This window comes from Anser cygnoides, chromosome 2 (genome assembly GCF_040182565.1).
Source record: "Anser cygnoides isolate HZ-2024a breed goose chromosome 2, Taihu_goose_T2T_genome, whole genome shotgun sequence".
Lineage (NCBI taxonomy): Eukaryota > Metazoa > Chordata > Aves > Anseriformes > Anatidae > Anser > Anser cygnoides.
The window spans coordinates 21,416,487-21,441,482 of record NC_089874.1 but is presented as its reverse complement, the minus strand read 5'-3'; the positions used below and the strand labels follow the sequence as shown (position 1 = coordinate 21,441,482).

Genomic DNA, 24,996 nt, shown 5'->3' with positions numbered 1-24,996 from the left:
GGCAGTCTGAGACAAAAGTGAGATGATTCAAGTTCAAGCAGCTTGCAATCATGTCCTTGGTGTATTTTTGTTACTCTGACACCTCTCTCTGAGTTGTTCCACTGGAAACATCTTACCTCTGTTGTTGCTCTGACTTTTTCTTACAGCTCAAAATCATCAACAATTTAATCTCATCCTCTATATCCAATTAATTGTTTCAATGAAAAATCAAATTAGTATTGTTTTGTTTTTTTTTTAAAAAAACAATATAAAGTTTTTGATTATGTGATTATTGTTGATAAACCATATTTTGGTGAGTTGGGAGACCTCCTTGGTTTCCTATCATTGCCCTCTTCCTAAAAAGCACTCTAAACTTTCTCTTATAAGTGGGAGAATCTCTCTGTCAGAATATACAGAGCTACCAGATTATCCTCCTTCAGAGGCTTTCACAGAACTAATCTCTGCCATAATACATATAGAAAACTTGCTTAAATAACAACCCACCATGGTTATGCAATGATGAGTCATAATGCTGTTACTGAATGGTTAAAATTGCTTTTTCTATTGCACTTGCTACCTTGATCCCTTTCTTACTCCCATTTTTTTTCTGCTGACATCCTTCAGACTGCAGATTCTTTTAAGCATGGTATGTCATTCACTTTGTGACTGTACAATGCTTAGTACAATGTGGCCTCAAATAGTCTTCTCTTTTAGACGGTTTTTGCAAAATATGGTAAACTGTAACACACCAGAACATCCCACAGATTTGGGAAAGTTTGGCTTTGGTTGAGGGGTCTGTGTGTTTGGTTGATCACTTTGCTAAGCTCCGCAGCTGCCTTTCTGGAAACAGTTTGCATGTTGCCAAAAGTTTTCCAAAGAGTAGCCACAAAAAACCAATCAGTCCTCTAAAAATACAAACTCATGCTACTTTCTCTTAACAAAGCAACAACAGAAAAACAAACATTTAGGCTAGTATTGTGAAAATGTTAGTACAAATGTGTGCCTTTTTTTTTTTGTTTGGTGTGCAATTTTTTATTTATTTATTTATTTTCTTGATAAAGTACCTGGTACAACTGTTTCCCTGGTCTAAGAATGCCAAAATCTAGGTTTCTGCAAAGCTAAGATCTGTTTTAAAAAACTCTTTCATCCAGCTGTTGATTGGATTAGCATCCTGGAAACCTGTTAATGTCCAGCTGGGTGCTGCGATTAAGCTTGCCAAAGTCATGTTAAGGGTAAAGAGAAGACTGGTTTTCTATATAATCTCCTTTTTAATCACATTGCCACCCTAAAGCTCCCAGCTGTTCTAAAATTTCACTCCTCCTGCTATATGAACGTCCCCTGTGGATGTAGATTCCGCTGCAATGCCCAATTTGCTGTAAACCAAAAAATAAAGAAAAATTCTAATCACTGTTGCTTTGGTTCTTAAATGCAAGCAAAGCATTTCAGTGACTGTTCTAAGAGTTGTTTGCATTCCCTATATGGTGCCTGTGGGAGAGCAGCTTTACAGCATTTAAGTGGAAATGGGCGTGTGCTGGGCAAATGGCCAGCCTCTGCCCGTGCCAAGGACCAGAGAGGGCACGAGGACTGACTAGCCTTTGAGCCTGCCAGGCTGTGAAGTGTCCATGGCCCTTACCCAAGGAGTCAAAAATTCCTGCCTCATATCCCCTTAATGAATGCGTGCTCTCCTTCCTTTTCCAAAATATATTTCATATTGCACGTACCACAGGTACATGCCAAACAATCAGAATTACTTCAGTATTTCCTTAAAAATACAACCCTCAAGTAATTAATTTTGCAATCTGTACAACACTGTATGGCACTTTCAGAATTGAGCTGTGTTTTAGGCTTTGAAGAACATCTTTCAAAACAATGACATTGCTTAGAGGTCTAGAGCAATCATCCTAAACAAGAAATTGTCACGTTTGCCAGCTCTGGCCACTGTGCCAGACTGAGGTACCCATTGTACTGGTGGTGTTTTTCTAATTGTATGGCCCACAGATTGCAGGTTGGTCAGTCTGTGATGAAACATGGCAATCTGTGTTCTTTGTTAGCGTGTTATGATTAAAATTGGCCCATGTCAGCAGTTTCACTTTATGCTATATTTTAACATTTCACATTTTTCTTGTGTTTTGCATTACTTTTAAAGATTTTTAAATGAATTGAAAATTTTAGAGAAGTAACCTTTCAACATTTTCTTTTCTATTAACTTTTTTTTTTTTTGGCATTCCAGGTGTCATAGTGCATCAGATAGACATGGTATATCATCTCAAATCATGTCCTAACCTAGTGAGATGTAGCTCAGATCTTACTGTGCTAACAAGGAACAGTTAAAAGTATGAAGGCATACTGATATTTCTCCTTTTGGATTTAAAATTCTCTTCAGCATTAAATAAGTGAAGAGATGAAAAATACATCTCAGAGGAAAACCTGGCATTATAAATGAGGACTGTGTGTGCATTCACATGTACTTCTTTTTTCTTGCAAAAGCTTGTATGTTTGCACACTGTTTCATGTCTTCATTTAATAAATAATACTGTAAAAAGTCCCTCCTTGAAGGAACTTGTTTGATAATTCTAACAAGATAATTATTTGAGAATTTTCAGGAGTTTGGAAAGTTATCTGTCCTAATGATATTCAATTCATAAGTGGATTACCAAGCTAAAGAAAAACCCTGTGTTCTCAGAGGACCACTTTTATTTTTCATGAGGAAGGCATAATATAAAGTCCATGACTGAATTTGCAAGTGTAATGATAGCTGTATGAACCCAGAGAGAATTTATTACAGTAACAGACCAAACACATCAGATTTTGCACTATGAACGTAACCTTGCAGACAAAATCTGTACCTAGGCTCCCACTGTACTGACCAAAGTTACAGGTGGGTAAAGAAAATTAGCATGAAAAATAAGATCTCTAGAGGCACCACCTAATTTAACTAAGGAATTTCTACCTACAAGTAAAGGAAAATAACAACAAGAATTATCTTTACAGAGCAGTGTTTTTTACCTGGAAGACAGTCTTATGAAGATGATACGCCCCTACTACAAAAGATAAGATGTTTGGTCTTGAGGAAAGAGGACCTCAGATATGATCACATGATTTTACACTACAAGTGTGAAAAGTATGGCTTCATAGTAAAAAACAAACAAACAAAAAAGAACCTTATAGAAGCTACTCTAATAGAATAAGTGAAAAGATAGTTGGCAAATATTTGTCAAGTATGTCATTAAAACAGGGAACGATTTTTAAAACAAACACGTTTTGTAAACCTGCCACGCAAGGAGGAGAAAAGGAGAAAAAGAATAAATAGATGGGATAATTATTAACGTGAGTTGTCTCACCTTTCTTAGATAGCTTCCCATGAAAGATGAGTGACTGGGGACTATAGCAGCATGTATCGTTGCAGCTCTTCCATATTGCAGTGGAATGAGATGAACACCTGCAGAAACACAAGATTTCAGAAGCACTTGGGAAAAATCTCTGCTAGTCTCCAGAGCAAGCCCTGAAACTTAGTGTAACCCAGGGAGGTAGTGCAGTTTCCTTACCTGTAATGAATGGGCAATACACAACCACGTGGCAATATTTTCCTTGAATAGTCAGGGTATTTCCAAGTCAGATTAAAAAAAAAAAAAAGATGATGAAACTGCAGTGAACTAAGTTTTAAATTATAGTTTTTTCATATGAAAGTAGTTGAAAACATTCCTAGTTTGTATAAAAGTAGTCACTAGCTTATAAAATGAATTAATTGTATGATCCTCCTTTTCTGGATGTCAGACTTCCAATTTTTTTTTTCCGTGCTCAGGAATTTACATGACCATGTCTGTCCCACTGGGGAAATAAATGTAATGTTGTGTTTGATACATGTGATTTGTCAATATAATTAAAATAAATTGAATCATTATGATTTTTTTTGAATGTATGTTGGGTTTGTGGCCAACATAAGACATGACCAGCACTACAAATGATCTCTGCAGCCGGAAAGATGAAATTCCAGTTTTAATAATGCTGACCTAACATCTGGCTCCTCTAGGGCCACAGGAATTACTTTTCTGTGCTTTGTGTCTTTTTTTATTGGCTGAGGACCAGTTAGGCAACATCCTTTCTGGACAGCAGGATGAAGGACAGTAAAAGTGATGCCGTGCCACTTCATCAGTGGAAAATGTGATGCGTTCACTGTGGAACCACTGTAGAAAGCTAACACCCCCAGTGTCAGTTGTGTGATTGCGGTGTCAGGCTTGCTCGTTGGTGTTCCTCTTGCTTAAAGGCAGCGTTGCCTAGGGGTTATCTGTGACCGGTTGTCTTGCTCTGCTCCAGAGGAGCACCATGGAGCTGCAGAGCTGGGGAAGGGTTTGGAGGTGCCATTGCTGCAGTGAATGGGTGCTGGGGGATCCTGGAGTGTTGGGGGGCTGGGGTTCTGGAGGGGGGGGGGGTGGCTTTGTCACAGTCTCAGCTTTCATTAATGCTCGATAATATTAATGGTTTTGACCTGACCAATAGTCACTATTGTGTCAACCGTAATAGCCTTTAATGTCTAGGCTGAACTTCTGGCCACTTGTTGCTGCTCGTCCTTTGCCACCGTTGCCTCTAGCTCCACTGGTGCAAAGTCACAGTAAAGGGGAAATTTAAACAATAGGCACCTTTGAAATGTGCTTACAGTGGCTCTGGGCATTTCCCTAATGGACAAGATTTTTTACAAATTCCAAGGAAAGTTTGAATATATTTTATTTTTTTCTCCTTTTGCTTTAGCTCACTGGGCATTTTAGCTTTAGAAGATCACTGTAACATATTAGATCTATTTGGACTCCTGTAAGCAAAACATCCCTTAATTTTCTTAATGTAATTTCCTCGATGTCTGTTCAAAGACAGGTTATTAAACTTTTAGCTGTAACTGATCTTTTTTTTTTTTGACCAGAATTCTGCATATCTGCCAGTGAATCGTAAATGTTCTGGATAATCATGCCTTAGTCTGTTACTCCCACGTCAGTTTATGAAAGGATGGAGGGTGGCTCTGGAAAGCAGAACGTGGAAATGAAATGTTCCCTCTTGCTTTAGCCCTGTTAGCATCTAATATTTATGCATTAAGCGGTAAGTTGCAGCATCCTTGCTGTTCTCATCTGTCAATGTCAGGAAAATACAAGCAGCGACTAGGGGGTTAAATTCCCGTTCCACAGGCGCATTTTGGGATTTACGTCTCTGCAAGAGAGCTCGGTGCCTTACAGTGACGGGAAGCGCTTCGTGACAGGAGCAGGGCTTGCAGCAGACACGCATGACAGCAGCGAGACACTGTACCAGCTATTCCAGCTTTGCAGGGACCTCACGTTTTCCAGCTGTTTACCCTTGAGATGTAAAATGGCAATTTGGCATAGGCTACCAGCACGGTGTGATGTGAGCATCTGCGTAAAAGGCTGCACATATGGAGCATGCCCAGTGCTCTGAACAGCCTGTTACCCCACCCCCAGCCAATCTAGGAAGAGATGAAATGAACTTTGCACTTGCAAATGTCACTGAATACATTTTGCACAGGATTTTAAAAGGTTCTCTTATAAGCACTATTTTTAACAGCCAAATCCGCCCCCCCAAACGAAAAGGAAAAAGCCCTAGGTATTTTTCTGTGGTCGATCTCAGTTATCATCAATTGAAGCCTCTCTCACAACATTTACCTGAAGTCTGGCTTATTTTACCTTTTTATCATTCAAGTTGATTTTTTTTTTTGGAGGTGGTGTGGATTTTTTTTTATTTTTATTTTTTGCCTTTTTACTGGCATGAGAAAATTTGAGAATTTAATTGCACTAGAATACTTGGAAGCAGCGAGGCTGCAAGCTTGAAAGGCAGAGGGAAGAGAAGGAAGGCTCTCACAGCAGAGCATGGATAGGAAAGGAGCCGTGATTCTGCGGTGCTTAGTGTGCACATGTTTTATGAGATCAGTGCCGGGCGCTGCAGCTGCGGACAATAACTGAGCTGTCTGGCTAATGAAGGCCACCTGGATCAGGCTTCTGAAAAGAGCCAAAGGAGGACGTCTGAAGAATTCTGATATCTGTGTAAGCCCTACGTTTTCATTACTGGCATATATTATGTGTATTGCAGAGAGGGAGGAAAAAAAAATACGGTGAGGAGAGTGCAGTTGTTTTCATTCTGATTGAATTAGCAGAACTCTGTTTTGTATGCAGGGAGATGCAGGGGGAAATCAGAGCTGTCATTATTTATAGAGCTGTTCTGGCATTGTGACTGCTTCCATTGTGGCGATACGTGGACGTGTGTTGAGTCCAGACAGATTTTATTAGTTGGAAGTTGATTTGTGGTCATTTACATGTTTTGCTGAGGGGCAGAGATGGATATGAGCCATTTGCAGTTCTGATGGGGAAAGTGTGTCAGGTAAAGAGGTTGCCCTGAAATAAAAATGGATAGCAGAGTTTAATTCTGCTAGTAGGGATATTGTGTAATGGTAACTATTGATACTGAAGTTACATCTTGGCTACAAAAATCTGTTTCCTTGCTAATAATGTCACTGCTTAGAGTTTTCATCTTTATGGAGCCATCCTTGAAGCTGCTGTGTGTCCTTCAGCCCTGCACTGCACCACTGCTGTAACTCTACAGAGCAACTGGCTCTGCTTACTAAAATGCATATGAATAAGAACACGGGCATAGTGCAGGAAATATAACACTGGGGAAGACACCTGCACTTCTGGAAAGTGTCCAGAAGAAAATATTTACTTAGATGTAATTTTACTAAGTGACTTTCCCTTTTTGGCAGTTATTCTCTTTTCAGGGATACAGATTTAATAGGAAAGACAAGGTGAATAGCCACTTCTGCTCTTATTGAACGCTGAAGCAACTTGTGACATTATTTTTCCTTTCCTTGTGCAGGGTTCGGCGGACTCCTACACCAGCCGTCCATCCGATTCAGATGTATCTCTGGAAGAAGACAGGGAAGCAGTGCGGAGAGAGGCAGAGCGACAGGCCCAGGCACAGCTGGAAAAAGCAAAGGTAAGATGTTATTTTCCTTTCATAAAATTCATAAAGAGTAAGATTCATAAAATGTTCTGCTTTAAAGAGCTGTCATCTCATCCATTACTGGTACAAATGTTTATAATGTGTTAACATACACTGCAAGACCTGTTATAAAGATTTTCCAGACAACAGTAGGAACTATATTTTTCAGGAAAAATCACTTAGAATCTGAATTTGCCATAAAAGGCATTCAGTTAGCATGCATCAATAAGAATAATCTTATTTAGATGAGATATTTAGATTTAGATGTCTTTTATTGAATATACTTATTAATTTGCAATGCATATGCTCAAAGCTTAGAGTTTTTACTGAAGATGCTCATGGAAGTTTGCCTGTGGATCCCTATGACACTTAAGAGTTCTAGAAATCAGCCCTCAAACATCCTGTTCACCACACTTGAGGAAAGGATTGGTCCCTAAAAGTCATATGTAATTAGAGTCTGTTGGAAGGATCTTTTTTTCTTTTTTTTCTTTTTTTTTTTTTTCTGAAGACTTCACTGGCTTTCTTTACAGTTTGAGTGTTAAATGACCCTGTGAGTAATATGCTCTAGGACTTGTTAAGATTTCTGCTTCTAACTCCATACTCCTGGCAGATAGTGACAGATTAGTAAGAAAATGCTAAATGAGCTTCAGGTTCTTTCTGTGTGTTTAGTTAGGACTGTAAGGCTTTTAGCAGTAATACAATGAAAGAGTATGGGCTTGTCTTTCTTTCGTATGTACTATATCTTTAAATATTATTGCACCTGTAAAAATGGGGCTTATCTTGTTTGTTATCATTCATATATCACTTCATTCCAATCTTTCCTTTTGTGTGCTGCTGGTCAAATCTTGGTGCATTGCTGTTTTCCAAGATCTGTTCTTCAGTATCATTTCTCATATTTATATATTAAAATACACTATTGAGATTCCTCCTCAGATGTACCTTTTTTTCTCCTGTGTTCTCTGCATTTCTCTCTGATTCCCCTCCTCCATTTTGCCTTGTTTTTTATTTCCTTATCTCTGACCTATCTCCTGTTCTGTCTCCTTTTCCACTGCTAGCTTTGCCTCTGCCCATTTACACCACCTGTTTTACAAGGTTTCTTCATAAATTCAGGAGTCCATATCACTGAGGTATTCATCTGATTGTTTAGCGAGAGCCAGCTCCATAAATAAAACAATAGTGTAATCCACAAGTAGACAGCCTCTTCAAGAAAACTTGAATAGGGAAGCTGAAGATGTTTTTTGGAAAATGTAATTATTGACCTATATTTAACAAGAGTTCCTAATGCAGCTTTTTGATGTGCTGCTGGAACTTGCCAACCATAGGAGGTGCTGAACATCTCTTTTTGGTCAGATCCTGCTGCCCTGGGATCAGTACAGCAGAAATGCCCCAAAAGCAGCCTGTTTCTTCCCTTTCCCCTTGTATCTCACAGCTATTGCTGATCGTAATCAGGACTTTCAATTTTATCAGGATTGCTTTTAGTTAGTTGTGGTTTTTTTTTTTTCCTGTTAGGAGAGATGATAAAGACTGTTCTGAAATTTGGGTTAAGTGTGGAATTTTATCAGTAAATGCACAATCTTTAAAAGAAGAGTTGAAGTAATAATATCTTGCAGACTAATCAGGGTAGCACTACAGCACTTACTGCTGAACTGATGCATCTCAGTGATGAGTAAATCTATGCGAGTGTTGCTATGGGAATTTGGCTTACTGATGCTGGCTTGAATGCATGGACAGCCCTTATGTAATATTCATGACCTCTAGCACAGCTGCCATTGTAGTTCATAGAGAAAAATGCTACCAGATCCTGAGTTTTTAAAATTGTATTTCTATACATCCAGGCAATGTTCTCACTCCAGCTGGCATAAGATACAGTCTCTAGGTCTGACACCGTCTGAGACTATAAGACAACTTGTGAACAGTCAAAGTAGCAAAGGCAACTGCCAAAAACAGCCTTCTATAACAATGGGTAGTTCTAGTCGTGTATAAAACACAAAATGAATTATTTAAAACTCTTGTGCTTTGAAATAGATTGACGCTGAAACTACATGAGCAGTTTTGTTTCTTAAGCCAAATGTTAAAAAATAATAATAAAAAAAATATTCCAGGCTGTAATGTGTGGAAATAGTTTTATTTAGTGGCTACGGCCATGCAATATTTAGTGTTAATACTAATACTTAATATTAAATAGAATATTACACGTATTTGTCAATTTCATTTAAAATAAATGTTTTAAAAGACTTAAACTAAACCTAACCCAGTAGCTCTGAAATATTATAGGATGTGCTTTTCTGTCTTCGCTGGTGATTCTTCACCTCCCTGAAACACGGTTTAATCAATGGAGCAGTAACTTCTGCTGGAGCTGCCTGGCTCCTGCGTGCACCCGGACTTGTTCCCCACAGGCAGCGGTTCCCTGGCTGCCTCGCCATCGCCAGCACCAGCTATCAGGCAGAGCCAAGTGACGCAGCTGCTTTAACTTTTCACCTTTTAATACTGTGAGTGGAAGTGTTGATCCTAAATAAAGTCATTATAATTCTGTTTGTCACAGGAATTAGAAAAGGCTGACATATATGAATAATGCAGCAGTGGAGAGAAAATGATAGTGAATTAAGGGTAGATTAAAAAAAAAAAACTGTTGAACTGTGTCACGCACTCGGTGAAAACACTTTAATGACATCCATTTTCCTTTCTTACAGCTAGGGAAAACACCTAAACTGTAGAGGAAAACTATACTAATAAAGCACACAATGGCAAATTGTTAGGCAGATTATAAGGTTTTTAATTTTGGCTTTTTCTGGATTCTAATATCACATCCAATATGTACCCAGATAGGGTAATAAATAAAACAAATAAAAACTAAAAAGACTGTAAGAAAATATGCATTCTGCCACCTGGATTTTTAAAAGCCTTGCTTCTCTAGAAAATGGTTAAGCAGATTTTGCTGACTCACTTTGGCATGAGATTTACTGTAAGGAAGCGGGGGGCACAGCGAATCTATGGAATCATCCAGGGATGGAAAATGAAGAGGCGACAGATGAGGGTACCTGTGGGCCAGCAGCTATTCCCAGGGGAAACGGTCCTCCAAATGAAGCTGTTAAGCCTGAAGATAAAACGTTCTTGGTTAGAACAGTTTTACAATGCAAATTTTGAAAGGTGGATTTTTTATTTATTATTTTTCGCATGGACTCCATAGTCCGTAGTATGAGGATTAGGTTAAAGCGGACCTGCACTGTGACTGATGATGGCACCCTAATGATGCTGGGATCTAAGGACTTTTTCTGATGCTCTTGCCGAATTTCATGTTTATATAAAAATCAGAATCTTATGCATTGATAAGTCAAAAAATAAGTTAGCCTGTTGACACTACTTGCTTTTTAGTGATTATATTTTAAAAAATTGTCATTTCTACAGTCAGTAATTGTGTCCAGAATAGGAAATCTCAGTTCCTCTCAACTCTGCTTTGTTCGCAAGCCACCAACTACTCTACTGCCAGCATCCTTTTAGGAGTTTGTTAAAACTTGAAATATCCGTAATCCTGGTTTAAAAGTTAATTTTGATCATTTTTACACTAGGACTGTGAACCACTACAATTTTGGTACCAAGTATCCCTTTGCTGACTCTTAGGCAAAAATACAGAGCAATAATGAAAGCTGACGTGTTGCTTTCTTGATGTGTGCTGTAGTAGTCGTGAGGGCTTGTGACTGCAACAGTGCAGTGTCTTAAAGTGCGACACATTGCCCCATGCATGGTTTGGGGACCGTTGCTTTGAAATATCTAGCAGGCTGGGATAATGCCTACATATCCCTGCAAGGCTGAAGGCATGAAAAAGATTGTCAGATGTAATTATCCAGTGCAGTGTGCCAAGACTAGTTATTTAAGTATTTATTCACTCTCAGGCAGGTTTCACAGCCTCTGAATGACCCCACGCTGCTAGCAGGCAGCTGCAAAGCTAGTTAAGGTATGTCTACTTAAGCTGCAGCAGCACTTTTGACAGACCAGAAGCGCCCATCATCTTGATGTGTGTCCTTATATTATGTCAGCATGTTACAGCATGGAGACCCTTTCCATTCTCTCTTAATTATGAGAACGCTGTGGTGCTGAACAGCATCCAAAGCCATAGCAACACAGGGTAGTGCTTTGTGTCAGCTGTTGTGTATGGTAATATTTCTTCATTGATTTCTTCTCATTTGCCATTTTGTTTTAGAATACTTCCACTGCATGTTATCATTTAGACAGCTAATGTTGCATATCAGAGTTGCTGGGATTACATGTGAGCTGGCACAGTAGTCTAGCTGGGAATAAATGAGTTGTTGATCTAAAAGTACAGTTGCAAATCTGGTTGTTGCTTAGCTGGGGGCGAGTTCTGCATTGCTGGATCTGCTTGAATCAGGCTGCAGATACTCTTTTTTTTCTTAATTTTCTTCAGTCATTTCTGCTGTTTTTCTTAAGATTGTAACACCGGGGCACCAAACATTTCTCTTTACGCTGCTGTCTGTGACCTGTAGTTTTCTTTTTGTCTCTGTTCATGACCTATTTTTTCTTCAACTTCAGTGTATAAGCTTGTTTTATGTTAGTGCCTGTCATTATGGGCATTATTTCCCTGAACATTTTATCCATTCTCACTGTTTGACTGCATTGTTTTGGGGACTAGAATAATTTCTTCCAGTGGGGTCTCATGTAACCTGGAACCAAGTGCTCCAGAAATAGTACCGTCTCTAAAAAAAACATCTGTCACATCCCATTCATATTGTGATTACAGAGTGATCAAATCTGTTTCATAAGTATCCTTTCCTCTTCTGCTTCTTGAGGCTGAGTAGGGAAAAAAGTGTGGTGATACATTAACTCAGCCTAAATTTAGATACCTTACTTGAGATAGATCTTTTAGTATCCTGCAGCTCCTTGAATAATCAACAGCAAGAGATGGATTGTCTCTGAGGAACAGAGGCAGTTCTAAGAAAGTCCTGAGACAAGCGTAGCTCATAGCTCTCTGCCAGCTCTTCACCTGCTGCTTTCGCACACTCCTGCTCTCTTAAGTAAGGATGCTTGGACCAGCCCTTGGTGTGGTTCAGGTGGCTGTGACCAGTGGATTCAGGTGTGGGGCCAGATGCTGGTTTGTGTCTCAGCAGAGGCTGCACAGGGTTATGGGAATCATAGGAGAGGATGAGAAGTGGATTTGGGGACGCTATCTGTGACTGGTGCGGAGTGAGTGTGTTTGATGGGGCGTGGGAAAGGAGGAATTAAGATACGCCTTTGCATGCTGTTCAGGCTGGCACAAAGCGAGCAGTTCTGCTGATACAGATGTAGGTAGATGCTGCTGGTGGTTCTAAGCAAAGTAATTTCCAGTTAAGACATATATTACCTGGTTCATTAACTTTCTTGAGGCTTACATTAGTGTCTTACTTTTGCCAACATCTCAGACGGTATGCCATGTTCCAGAACTTGACTCTTCTCAGCAGCTGGTCCAGCTTTCTCATGCCATTGTTTGTTTGTTTGTTTTTGAGAAGTTAACATATGCCTTTTTTACTTAGAGATTACTGTCTCAAAAATAGAGGGGAAAATAAGATTGCAAGACATAGGCCATTGTTAAAGGTAACTAAAATGTTTGTAATCACCTTAAGATAAATACTGAGATTTTGTATCTGTATTATCTATTTTGGGGACAATTTATATAATTTTGTTTTCTGTACTCTGAGCGATGTGTATTTCATACTTCAACTCCAACTTAATGTAAAATCTATCTGGAGATTTTATCTTTTATCTTTTAAAAACTATTTTTAAAAAGTATGTACATATAAAATATATTCAAGTTAGGCATTATCGATGCAGGCTTATAGAAGCTGCGTGTGCTTATACATATATTTTTGCATTTTATATATTCATGTACAAATACATGTGTGTATATATTTTTGCGTGTATTAGGTAAATAGAACAGGTGACTTGAATTGGACATATTCTACAGCTGGTAACTTCCTATTATAAAGTATTTATTTTGTACACAAGGAGAACTGTTGTACTAAAGGGTAAACTTCTGATGAAGTAGAAGTGTTTTATCAGAGATCAAAGTTTTCCTGTAATCAAAGCTGACGGGACTGCCAGGGAGCAGGAATGAGATGGAGAAAAGGACTTCAGTGTATCTGCCAGTAGATCACCATGCAGAGGTGCCCCAGCTTGCACTGCTGGACTTGATGAGGTTCTGTGTCTTGGAGAATAGTTCAGTGGCAGAAAACAAAACTTTAGTTGTCCAACCTAGCCGAAGTGCCCATTTTTCAGCCTCCAGGCACGGTTCTTGAGTCATAGGCAAAGATATGTAGAGTCTGACTCCCCTCCCTCCTCTCTTAAAAAACAAACAAAAACAAGAAGGAAGAGAAAAGGAGGTGGGGAGGGGGAATTATCTGTTTTTGTTTTTATGCTTAATCAGGAAAAAGAATGGTTGGAAGGTTGAAAGATAAGTTTTGTTTTTTTTTTTTTTCTTCACAATTACATCTTGTTTTATAACATTATACATAAGATGCCAATGAGTTCTAACTATAGGTAGCAGTAGAGTGTTTTGGTACAAAATTAGACTGACATCAGATGCTAATTCAAAAGTGTTTTCTTAGGAAACTTTAATTACATAAACTAGTCGTTGGCTGTGTAAAACTTAAAGAGAAAATCAGTAGGAGCCCAAAGTAAAGCAATGATACCTGGGAGGAAGATGTATTCCCAGGTTAGGAACATCTTAAGTGCAAAACTCAGCTTGAACTGTGAACAGTGTCTTGTTTCTGCGTTATTCATAGTATGACAAAAATTCATTAAAAACATTTGAAGATTCAGAGAAGGCCCCAGTGAAGAATTCCTGGTTGTTTTCCTGTCATCTTTTCTTCTATATTCTACATAAAACCAGTGCATACCCTAGAGCAAAAAAACAAAACAAAACAAAAAAAAAAACATACAGCCATGGCATAAACTTACCCTAACATTCACTTGTGGAGCCTATACAAACCTCAGAACACTTTCTCTGTACCTCCAATCCTGCACTGACATTTTCCTCTGGCATTTCATATTCACCTGGCAATCAAATACTTTTATTGGATCTGATATGAAATCTTAAATAACTTCTAGGTGGTATTCTCTAGCTTTAACTGAGAAGGTATCCACTGGAATATTAATTGTTGCACTCATTTTTCTTGAAAACCCTTCTTTATATATTTGGCAAGGAGAAGATGATGATAATTTCATCCAGGATTTTTTTAATTTTAAATCCAGCGTTGTTGATAGCATCACATGTGCATGCTACGTAAGTTTTAAAAAGTTGTACAATGATGATCAATACAGCTGTGCAAACAACTAAGGTGTTACTGATAGTGGTCGAGAGAATACTATGGTTTCTTCCATTTTAATTTTCTTTACAATATCCAGCTGTACTGTGCCTGGTCTCCTCCCTGTCCATATCAGGAGAATTTTACCATGCTGTAATTATTATATTACTTTTTTATCCTTTCAGTTGCCTTCAACAATTGGCATGAAATCATGAATTTCTGTTTCATTTATTATTCTTACAGATGAGACTCCTTTCTTGCTTCTTTCTAACTCTTACAAAATTCTCTTTCCCTGCTAACAATTAAACCATTTTTTCTTATGAGTATAAAATTTGTTCTTTTTTGTTCCTGGAAACGTATGATAGTACATCAGTGAGAAAATACAATATTTAAGATAAATGTATGACTGAAATACATATCAATAAGACTGTCCTTTATTCTTTTTTTGGGAATCTTATCCGGTAGATGCCTATTTTCAAGGTGACCTGCTGTTTATTATATTTGGAATCCAAAATACAGTTTGAAACTCCAGCTTTGTTTTCAGTACTTTGAACTGATCTTAATTTGACAAGTATGGAAAGCAGGGATCCACCCCCTGGTTTGGGCTTTTATTTTGCAAGTATTCTTGTGTTATTGATCCGCAAACTGTCCTTTTTTCAGTGACTGAAGGAAAAGTGAAGGCAAAAAACATCTTGAAAGGGAAGATAAAGGCTCAAGCTGCAGCTGCTTTGATTATTTTGACTAGAGATGTCAGAATGTTGAAGTAACGGAAGAGACGTGCTTGCTGCTTTTTGACTCCATCTTTTCTGCCAATTACTTGTAAATTGAGTTTTAAAATGCTGTTGGCTTCTAATATTTCACTTGAAATGAAACAGATGAACAAAAGCACTTGGGGTTCCTATAACTCCAGGTCAGCTCTGTCTGTCATGAAAGAGATGCTTCCTGTCTGAAATAAAAATGAGGAGAAATGCTGAGTACCTGCCATCTTGAGACTCAGCTGTACATGTTGCTTTTAGTAATCATCAGTAATAAATGGCAGTAATTGGAAAGGGAAATATATTTCTGACTTTCAATAATAGTCAAATTACAGTTGAAAGTATCCCTCCCAGAGGAGCTGTAAGGAAGCTTACTACATTTATCACAGTTTTTTCATTATTTTGACTCCTTACTCCTTTTTTCTTTTTTCTGTTTTTTTTTTTTTTTTTCAGCAAGTCAAATGACTCATACACAGAAGAGCATACTTTCTTGTGTTCTCCCCTGGTGTTAATCCAGCAACTGTGGTATTGCTTGATATTTTCTGCCTTTATAGCAGGCCTCGTGTGCTCTGTGGACTTGAATTTGTGTGGCTTCCTTGTCTGGTGGGGCTAGCCATGGGCTTTCCTCGTCTTGCTGCCTCTCCTGGCACTTGACTTGTCAAATGCAGGATCAGGGAGCATAGAATCATAAAGGTTGGAAGAGCCCTCCAAGATCATCTGGTCCAACCATCCCCCTACCACCAATATTGCACACTAAACCATGTCCCTGAGTACCACGTCCAACCTTTCCTTAAATGCCCCCAGCGACGGTAACTCCACCACCTCCTTGGGTAAACAGTTCTAACACCTAAACACTCTTTCTGAGAAGAAATTTCTCCTAATTTCCAGCCTAAACCTCTCCTGCAACAACTTGAGACCATTCCCTCTAGTCCTATCACTAGTTACCTGTGAGAAGAGGCCGACCCCCAGCTCCCCACGCCTTCCTTTCAGGTAGTTGTAGAGAGCAATGAGGTCTCCCCTGAGCTTCCTCTTCTCCAGACTGAACAACCCCAGTTTCCTCAGCCACTCCCGATAAAACTTATGCTCCAGGTCCTTTACCAACTTCATAGCCCTTGTCTGGACATGATCCAGGGCCTCGATGTCTTTCCTGTAGTGAGGAGCGCAAAACTGAGCGCAGTACTCGAGGTGTGGCCTCACCAGAGCTGAATACAAGGGGACAATCACTTCCCTGGCCCCCCTGGCTGCACTATGCGTCGTCATAAGCTGTTGAAGGACTATTGACAGAGCTCCCCATCTATTGGATGATGGGCAGTGTTGCTGCACCACCTCATAGTTTTCAGATAATAATAATAAAAATTACCTGCTCAAAGACAGTTAGACATCTCTAACCACTCTCAAAACACCTTTACTCCAGAAGAGAGATTGGCAGCAAATAGTCTATTCCAACCATGTTGGGTGTTGCACAGTGGAGTTAGGCAGAGTCCTTATCCTTCTTTCCCTGACAGAAGGATGAGGAAGAGTTGTGTTTCCAGTGTTTGTTCCTGTTCTGCTGGGAGTGACTTTAGGAATGGGATGGGTCCAAAAGCTTGTGACAAAGGAGGTTGGTGCCTCCTTCTTGCAAGGGTAAACCTGTGGAGCTGTGCTGCCATAGATGTGCTATGCATGTGTGAACTCACAGAGGGAAGAATTCCCTACTTCTACTTTTAAACTCCCTCAACATAAAATCACCAGTTTAAGCCATCCAGCATAAAACTGTTTCCTTGCTGTTTGTTCATCCAGAGCAATAGCTCATCTTGGAATTTGGCTCATTGCTGGGTAAAATCTTCAAGGCAAGCTCTCAAACTGAGTTTCATTAGAAAGCCTGTGATGGAGTTGCAGGCCTGAGGATGAGGAAAGGGCAAACAAGGCAAAATAGTTTTTGGAAAGAAATACGGACATAATGTGGATTGATTCATGCAGACTTGTTCTGTGATTCAATTTGAAGATCTGGGGAAAGGAGGAGATGGAAAGAATTGAGCATTGACATTCTTGACCAATGTTCAGATTTGGGAGACTCAATTTTATTTTGCATATCTCAGACTGGATTCTCTTCCCATCGCACCTTTTGGTTATGCTTTGTCTCTGTCAATGTGGTTTCATGACAGCATCTTTGGTTCCAAAATATTAGTCTAAGAAGTTTCAGTTCAGCAGCTGCTCTGATCATTTATTTCAGTAGCGTTATTTCGTAGTTGTGTCAGTAGATCATACCGATGGTCAGCAGACCACGATGCAGCCTCACAGGCAGCAATGTGCAGTAGCATGGGAATGTGGACTGAGACTGAAAGCTCCATACAACAAGAATGGAAAAAAAAAAAAAAGTGCACACTTTTCAGCTGAGAAATCCTTTATATTCAATTTCCTACTGCTGAAGACAGGAATCCAGACAAATATAAATCAACAGCTGGAACATATAACATGCATGCCATTCTGCATGCATCTTTCATGTCACTGCAGAGAGACTGATTTCTGTTTATTCATGACTGGGGTCTTGAAGCCACGATCATTAATTCTAGGCACAGTGAATGTCTCCTGGTACACGACTTCCCACAGATTATCCCTGTATGTTTTAATCCTGATTTGAAGCTCTCACCACAGTGGTCTTTTATCAGAAGAAAAAAAAAAACGTGCTAGATGTAATAAGCCATGCCCACAAAAGCAAACTCCTTTATGAGAGCCTGGAAGTGCAGAGATGAAAAGCTGCTAAATAGGCCATAACTTTATCTTATTCTCAAATGTTTGAAAAAAACTAAAATTCATCATACTGTGCATTAATAGTAGGCATTTTATTAATTGTGGATACAGGAAATAGTTCTCTTTCTGAAAAGTAATAATTAATTCCTTACTGATACTGTCAGGTTTCATATACCTGTATGTAAAACAAAATTACTTCAAGTTTTAAATCAGTTTCTTTGAGATGTTGCATCAAGCATATTTTTCAGAGATGGATCATTTACATGCTCATATGGAGTGTTCACTGACAGTATTGCTATGGTATTGTATATTTATATTGTTTATCTTTCTAGATAATCATAGCATCAACCTCTAGAAATTATAAAAAATACTATTCCAAATCTTGACTTTCATCAATAAACTCACTTCTTTAAATCACCTTCTGTAAGCTGGAACTAAATCAAGAACCTCTATGTCAAGACCCACAAATGTTTTCTTTCTTTTTAAAATAGGTATTTTTGTTTTAAGTACTTTTTAAAGTATTTTTTTTAATGTTTTAAGTAGAAATAAAAGAAAGTAAGTGATTACATAAACACAAGCGTTTATGCAGCTAGAGAAAAGTTAATGCACTTGCCCACCTCAAATTTAGGGCTAAGAAATATCTTAGTATTTATTAGAAATATTGGAGAAATAGGTTGGATTCCATTTCTCATCATTTATAGCAAACACTTCAGTTTGTCTCTCTTGCTCATTTCCATGTTTCAATCTTTTATTTTAAAGCCATTCTGCTTGGATAAAATATGTTTATAGAAACAAGTCATCTACTTTGAATGTCCTGACATTCTTTCCTTCTTTAACTTGGTTGACACATTTTCTAACAAGCTGAAAGTTAGGTGAAAATAAAAGGGGGAGGATGTCTTATCAAATTACTGAAATCTGTTGATGCTCTTTTGAGTGGAATAACTTTGAATGGGAATAGCAGATAACACGTTGGGGCAGTTCAGAGCATATTGTTTGAATTTAACTGGTAAATTAAGCAGTTACTCAAGGTTTAAGAACCCAAATTTATCTTGTTCAAAGAATATAAATTAATTCAGCATTGTGGTCACACATATTACTTTAAGAGTGTCAAAATATGTTTTTGCAGATTTTTTTTTTCACTTATTGCAGAATTCTAAACCTTAAAAGTATATTCTTTAAATTCTCCTTATTGTAGATTTTTGCTCAGCTAAAGAGGTTTTCAGTTACTTTTTGATTGGCATTCTCAATACATTCTGTATTTTTTGTGACTTAGGTTTTTCACACTCTATATAAGGTTTGAGATTTTTAGTACAGTAGAAGGAAATGAAGCTGTTAAAAATCCAGCAAATTAAGTGCATGATTCCTTTTAGCAGCAGTTGAATAGCTGCTCTGTGTTGCTTTAACTATATTAAGGACAGTAACAGCTTCAGTACATGCTGGGTCCTGTGTGAAATCAGTATCAAGTATGCACAGGAAAAAAACCTTTTGCAGGGGTGGGGGATGCACATGCTCTTGCATAACACTGTCAAATTTAGCAGTGAGTTGAATAACACCTAAAGAAATTTCAAGTGTGGAGAGTAAAACTTCTCTAAGTATCTGTAAAATGACAAATGATGGCTATGAAACACTGTATTTTAGCAACAAGCATCTCTGCTCCAATGCACCAGTCATTGTTTATCCTATGAAAGAGTGCTGGGTGTGTGGGGTCGGTGGTGTTGCAAGATGTTGCAGAGATCTTTTGAAGCTCGGGCTCCTGGCCTAGTGGGAGGTGTTCCTGCCCATGGCAGGGGGTTGAAACTGGGTGATCTTTTAAGATCCCTTCCAACCCAAACTGTTCTGTGATTCTATTTCTGCACTTCTTTGGCTATTGCCAAATATCCCTTTGATTGTCAACTGTCTCCAGCCAGGCTGTCTGAAACATATATTCTGATTTTGGGTGACCTTCATCAAAAAGAGATGACAACAAAATACAGGAAACTAGCCACTGTCTCTATCATATCTCTGTTGCATAAAATGCACTTGTAATGGAAGGTATTAACACTTCTGCCTGGCTCATTCTTTGCATAAATTTTATTTACACATTTGCCTTGTTTGAATTTTTCAGAGCAGGTAGACCTGTCTGTATGACTATTGGTACACGTTTTGTATGATAGATTTTGTTCAGTTGTGTTTATGGTGTCTTTTGATGCCAGATTCTTGCTTGACATCATATGTAAACATGCCAAATACTTGTGGTTCACTGTATGTTGTCTATCATTACAGAAAGTTGCTTCGTTTTGGGAAGTAAAATAAAATAGGAGGTAAAATCTCACAATTTTTCAGTGAACATTCTGTAAGTATTTCTAATGTCTTTTTCATTTTTTATTCCCTTCTGAGTCCCAACATGCATTTCCTCAGCATCTCCCCTCCTGGGATGACCAACAGAAGCTTTAACAGCTTTTAGAGTCTGCTTTTAGAGATGGAAAAGATTCAGGTTGCTTCCACTCCCTGACCAGCAGCTCAAAGATTTTAACAACCTTGCTAAAAGCCAGCTCAGACTGGCGTGCTGGAAGCTGGCTGTGGCCAGTGGGTGGTACTTAGACCCACACTGACACTGTCCTGCTTCCAGTCACCTACTTTGACATCTGATTTCAGCACAATCAGAAGGAAAATTCATTGGATGGACTTCATTGCAAAGCACATTTAATAGATTTATTTAGTGACACATATATAATGCTTAAATGATTATTTCATCTTAGGGTCATGTTTGGATGAATAGGAGAAATGTATATTTTAGTGTTATTCTAGAACTTGAAGGAAAAGAAATCTGTCATATATTAAATGGCCTCTAAATCACTCCTACTTTTCCCTAACGTGGAAAGGTGGTAGGTAGGCTGCATGTGCAGAAAGCCAGTTTTGAGTAACATATTTTGTTTACTGTTGAACTTTTAAATTGTAATATAAATCTGTATTCAAGCCTGGGATTAGTCATTAAATTTAGCCTAGTTAAAGTAGAAGGCAGCAGTTAGAATTTAGCAATTTATTTTTAATGACTCCAGTCAGCTCAGAATGTCTATCAGTGCTGGCATTTATTACGTTTATAATATATGTATGCAAATGATAGATACAGGTAAAGAAATGAGCCTGCATTGATTGTGGAAGAACTCTAAAAGTGTCCACTCGTGTTTTTACTAGCAAATTGTCAAATCCCACTGCTGTGGTGTCCTGTGTGGAAAAAAGAAGCTGAATTCACATGAAAGAAATGGCAAGTTTCATTTTTATAGCATAAGAGAAATCTAGACTGTAAATTTCACCAGTAAATGTCTTAAAACTTTTTTCACTTGTCTGGATTCCCCGTCAAGGCATGAAGCTCATTTTCCAGGATTCATGTAAGACTTTGCGGGCTCTGTATACTCCGCATGCTGACCAAGCAGGAAGTCGATGAAGTGGCCTTTTGGCCTTAGCCTTTGGAGTGATTGCTGCCTCTTTATTCCCCATGTTGTTTTCCCATGTTCTCATGTTCTTTAAATACTGTTTTGTTGTTGTTGTTTTCGTTGTTTGTTTGTTTTTACATCTTCCTTCAGTACCTAAATCTCTGAGGTCTCCTTCCTCAGCATGCATTTTTTGCCATGCTGGAAGGGTAAACATGAGTAGGCATTGTAATCTATGATTTTTGTGTTCCATTTTTTGTACGTATCTGCAGTTTTCCTGTTGTGTTTTTTCCTTTTTTTTCCCCCCAAAATAAAATATCATAGTTTGAATGAATGATCATGTCTAGGGCAACATATGTGACATATTCAGTGGAGACTTTTAAGTGAATTTGCTATCTCTGGATAGAGCTGAGCAGACTGACCAGTGCTCTTAATTCCTTCCCATGTGCTGTACAACAACTCTGCCTCCCTCTCATTCAAGCCTTATTTCTCTTGGATTTCGTTTGCAAACTTCTTATAGTTTTATAATTATTTGCTGATCTTTAAAAATGCTGTATTATTTTGCTTGTGATTTTTAATACTCTTCGATATTTTAGCTTGTGAAAATAAAATGTCAAAATGGTTACCTTTTGTGTAGTACCTTGGATAACATTTTCTGGCTATCCTGTGTATCTTATGTCAATGTATTGCATAAACAGGGTGAGATGTGGCTGTTTTCTCTTTACTAAACTTGATTTTCAAGACTGACAAAGACTCTTACATGATTACATGTATTACTGAGTTGTCCCCCTGCCATGCTTGCAGTTGTTCTTCTGGTCATTTTTAAAACAGGGAATCAGTGGTGACATTGGCAATATTGCTCCCATTGTAAGTTGAGTTATTCTCTCATGATAAAACACTGAAGCCTCAAAATGATGAAAGCCCTGTGGTCCTGATTTTGGCACCTCTCTTTTATTATGTACCATCCACTTAATACCGAGTGTGTTCAAAATCTGCTTGGGATGTTTCTCAAGAACTTGGTAGCTTCTTCAAGATTTGGAAGTTATGAATAGATTTCTACTTGTATTATTTATTTTTATAGTTTGTGGAAGTTCAGCTGTTTTAAAGTCTTCTCATATCAGATACTTCTTTCTTTCTTTCCTCAAAGATAACTACTGTTCCACAGTGTTTGAGTGTTATGTTACTGTTGCTTCATTATTATTTTGTTGGTTGGTTTCTTTCTTTCTTTGCTTTCTTGCTTAAAGTTGAAACATCTCCTCCTCTCCAGTTTGTGCCTTATGATCGCAAAGACTTCAAGGTATGCAGAATACTGGTAAATGCAGCTGTCTGCAGGAGTATCAAATGGAAAACGCCATATCTATAGTTGATAGCTTTTAAATGATGATGCTCTTTTGTGCTGGTGAAAAATCACAAATAAGCTTAGATTTCTTGTATTTTAAGGTGGTATAGTTTTACTATGTTTGGTATATAAAAGTAGAATGGAATGTTCATAATTTTTTGAAGAATGTAGAATCAGAAAGTGTGTGCTTCTAAATTTTGCATTTAGGCAAAAAAATGGGTTACAGTATTTTGAGACAAAAATGGTTATGGACACGGTGCTAGAAGCTGCAAGCTTTCTGGAATATGAGATAGTGTGTGTAGCATCCATTACTTAATTAATGTAACCTCTTTGTGGGAATCATCCTGTGGCAAAATTGCTTCAGAATTTTTAGAAACTTGTTGAAGACATTAGCAGTGATTTGCCAGTACAGATAATGCCACCTCAGCTATCTCTGTTGCATTTGCTTTCCTTACAATGAATTACCCTTGCCATTCTCCCTTTGCATATAGTTCTTAATGAGGGAGGAATATTGTCTTTCTGTGGAAAGTAGGTGTAATGATTGAAAATCTACTGGTCTGGGTGATACTGAACTGTGGATAATGTTCATACATGAAGCACGTTTATATATATCTCTGTTTCAACGTGACTATGTAAAGGCGCATTGGATAATAAACGTTGGATCTCTGAGCTTGCAAAGGTACTTAATGTCTTCCTTCAGCAAACATATTCTCTAAGTTTATGTAATAGTGGGCAGTAGCTTACAAATCGGGAACACTGAAAAGGGCTGTTCTCTTTACTGCAAAAGAGAATTTGCAAACACTAAAATCAGACAAAATTACAGTCATCAGTGTTATGCATGAAAAGGATAAAGGCAGCGACAATATTTGCCTCGAATTCTGGATGTGACTCTATCTTTATTCTTCTGTTTAGGAACGTTTGGTACTTTTAAGAGCTAAATACAGCTCTTAACAATGTAAAACTGAACATTTTTACCCAAAAGATTCCTCTTATTCTTGTCCTTTCCAGATATGTGAGCATGCACAGGAGAAAAAAAAAATCCAATTGAAAATCTGATTTACAGTCTTGCGGGGGCAGAATTTGTTACATGTTTGCCTTATTTTTTTGATGTAGCTTGGTTTGAAATTTCAGGAGACCAAGGAAAAGTTTAACTGCAATGTCATACTTGCTTGGAAAAAACATGCAGCCTTTCAAACCTAACTTCAAACCAGAAGAAAACTGGTGCAGCATGATTGAGTCTATTCCTGTTTTCTGTGCTTTACCTTTGTGTTTAGTAATTTGTTTTGAAAAGTACAACTTCTTCAATCATTTGCCCATATTTCTACAAATGAAGTTTCTCTTTATAACAGAAAACAGCATAAATCCAATAAACTGTGGTTTTGGTTTATTTATTAGTTATAGTAATTAAAAATGAATGCATTGTGAGTCCTGAACCTTGGAAAGAGTTGAATGAAGATATGAGAAGTATGACTTTAAAAAGACCTGTCTGGATCATTCTTAGACAACTTCAAAGCAAATAACTTGAGTGATACGGGAAAAAGCAATCCCCTCCCCCCACCCCCAAACAAAAACACAAAAACAAACAAACAAACAAAAAAACAGTCCCACAGTGATTTAATGCTATCCATTTGTTGAGCTCGGTTTTGCTAGCAACATGCATTTTTCGAGGAGCTTTCTCTATTGTAATCTGTAGGAAAAATAAGCCAGATTCTTCTTTTCCCTACCAATACCAACATGATTTAGGCGGACTGACCTTTTGGGAGGCAGTCCTAATGTTCCAGCTGCTTTCGTACAAGGATGTTTTTCTCAGAAAGGATGTTCTTTTTATCACATTCTTTTTTCTTATCAATTTTGTTGCATCTCAGTTACAGAATAGGTTGGTTGAATTATTACCAGTTTATGGCTCACAAATTGGCTTTGGAGAAAAGAAAGCTTTTTATTTGGAAAGCCAAGATTTCATTGCTAGCTCAGTGAATTAACTATTATTTCAATTTCAGCAGTTTCAAATTATATGCAATTAAATTATAGATACTTTCTATAGTGCACCTCTGGGTCCCAGCACTGAAGGGAGCAGTTGGGATTAGGGTTGGGAAACAGGGAATCATCAGTGTGGAGTCGTGTAAGAGGAGCAGTACAGTGCTGGTGTTGGTGCTTTCTTCTTCCTCAGTATAGCATCCATCTTGGGTTGTACTCTGTCAGCATGCTTTGTGGTTTGCACTTCCTTCGTTGGGCTGTAACTCCACTTTACAACCAAAGATGTTATTTTATGCTGGATACTGGCTCTTTGCTCTCTTTCTACCCCTAAGACTGTTCTATGCACGTGGGTTGTGATGGATGGGTTGCTTCTAGGTTACTTCTAGCCATTGGACTTGCATGGTTGTCCTGTGCCTGCACATTCAGGGCTCTGCCTTCCTCCTGTGCCTGTACTGTCTGCTGCATTTTATTCTAAAGTCATATCCTGTGTAGAGTGCACTGCCTAATTCCTTGTTATTACTATCTAT

The 24,996-nt window shown here is 38.2% G+C and overlaps 1 protein-coding gene across 14 annotated transcripts in view; it reads left to right on the top strand.

Moving 5' to 3' along the window:
* Positions 1 to 24,996, top strand: part of CACNB2 (calcium voltage-gated channel auxiliary subunit beta 2) — a 243,719-nt gene that overhangs the window by 157,499 nt on the left and 61,224 nt on the right. For 11 of the 14 annotated variants that reach the window (XM_048061804.2, XM_066991643.1, XM_048061800.2 and 8 more), the window contains one exon: positions 6,844 to 6,963. In XM_048061804.2, the coding sequence (XP_047917761.1) occupies positions 6,844 to 6,963 (120 nt within the window). Of the gene's footprint in view, positions 1 to 5,212; positions 6,018 to 6,843; positions 6,964 to 24,996 lie in introns of those variants that run through there. The other 3 variants (XM_013172082.3, XM_066991645.1, XM_013172083.3) reach the window with 3 other exon arrangements.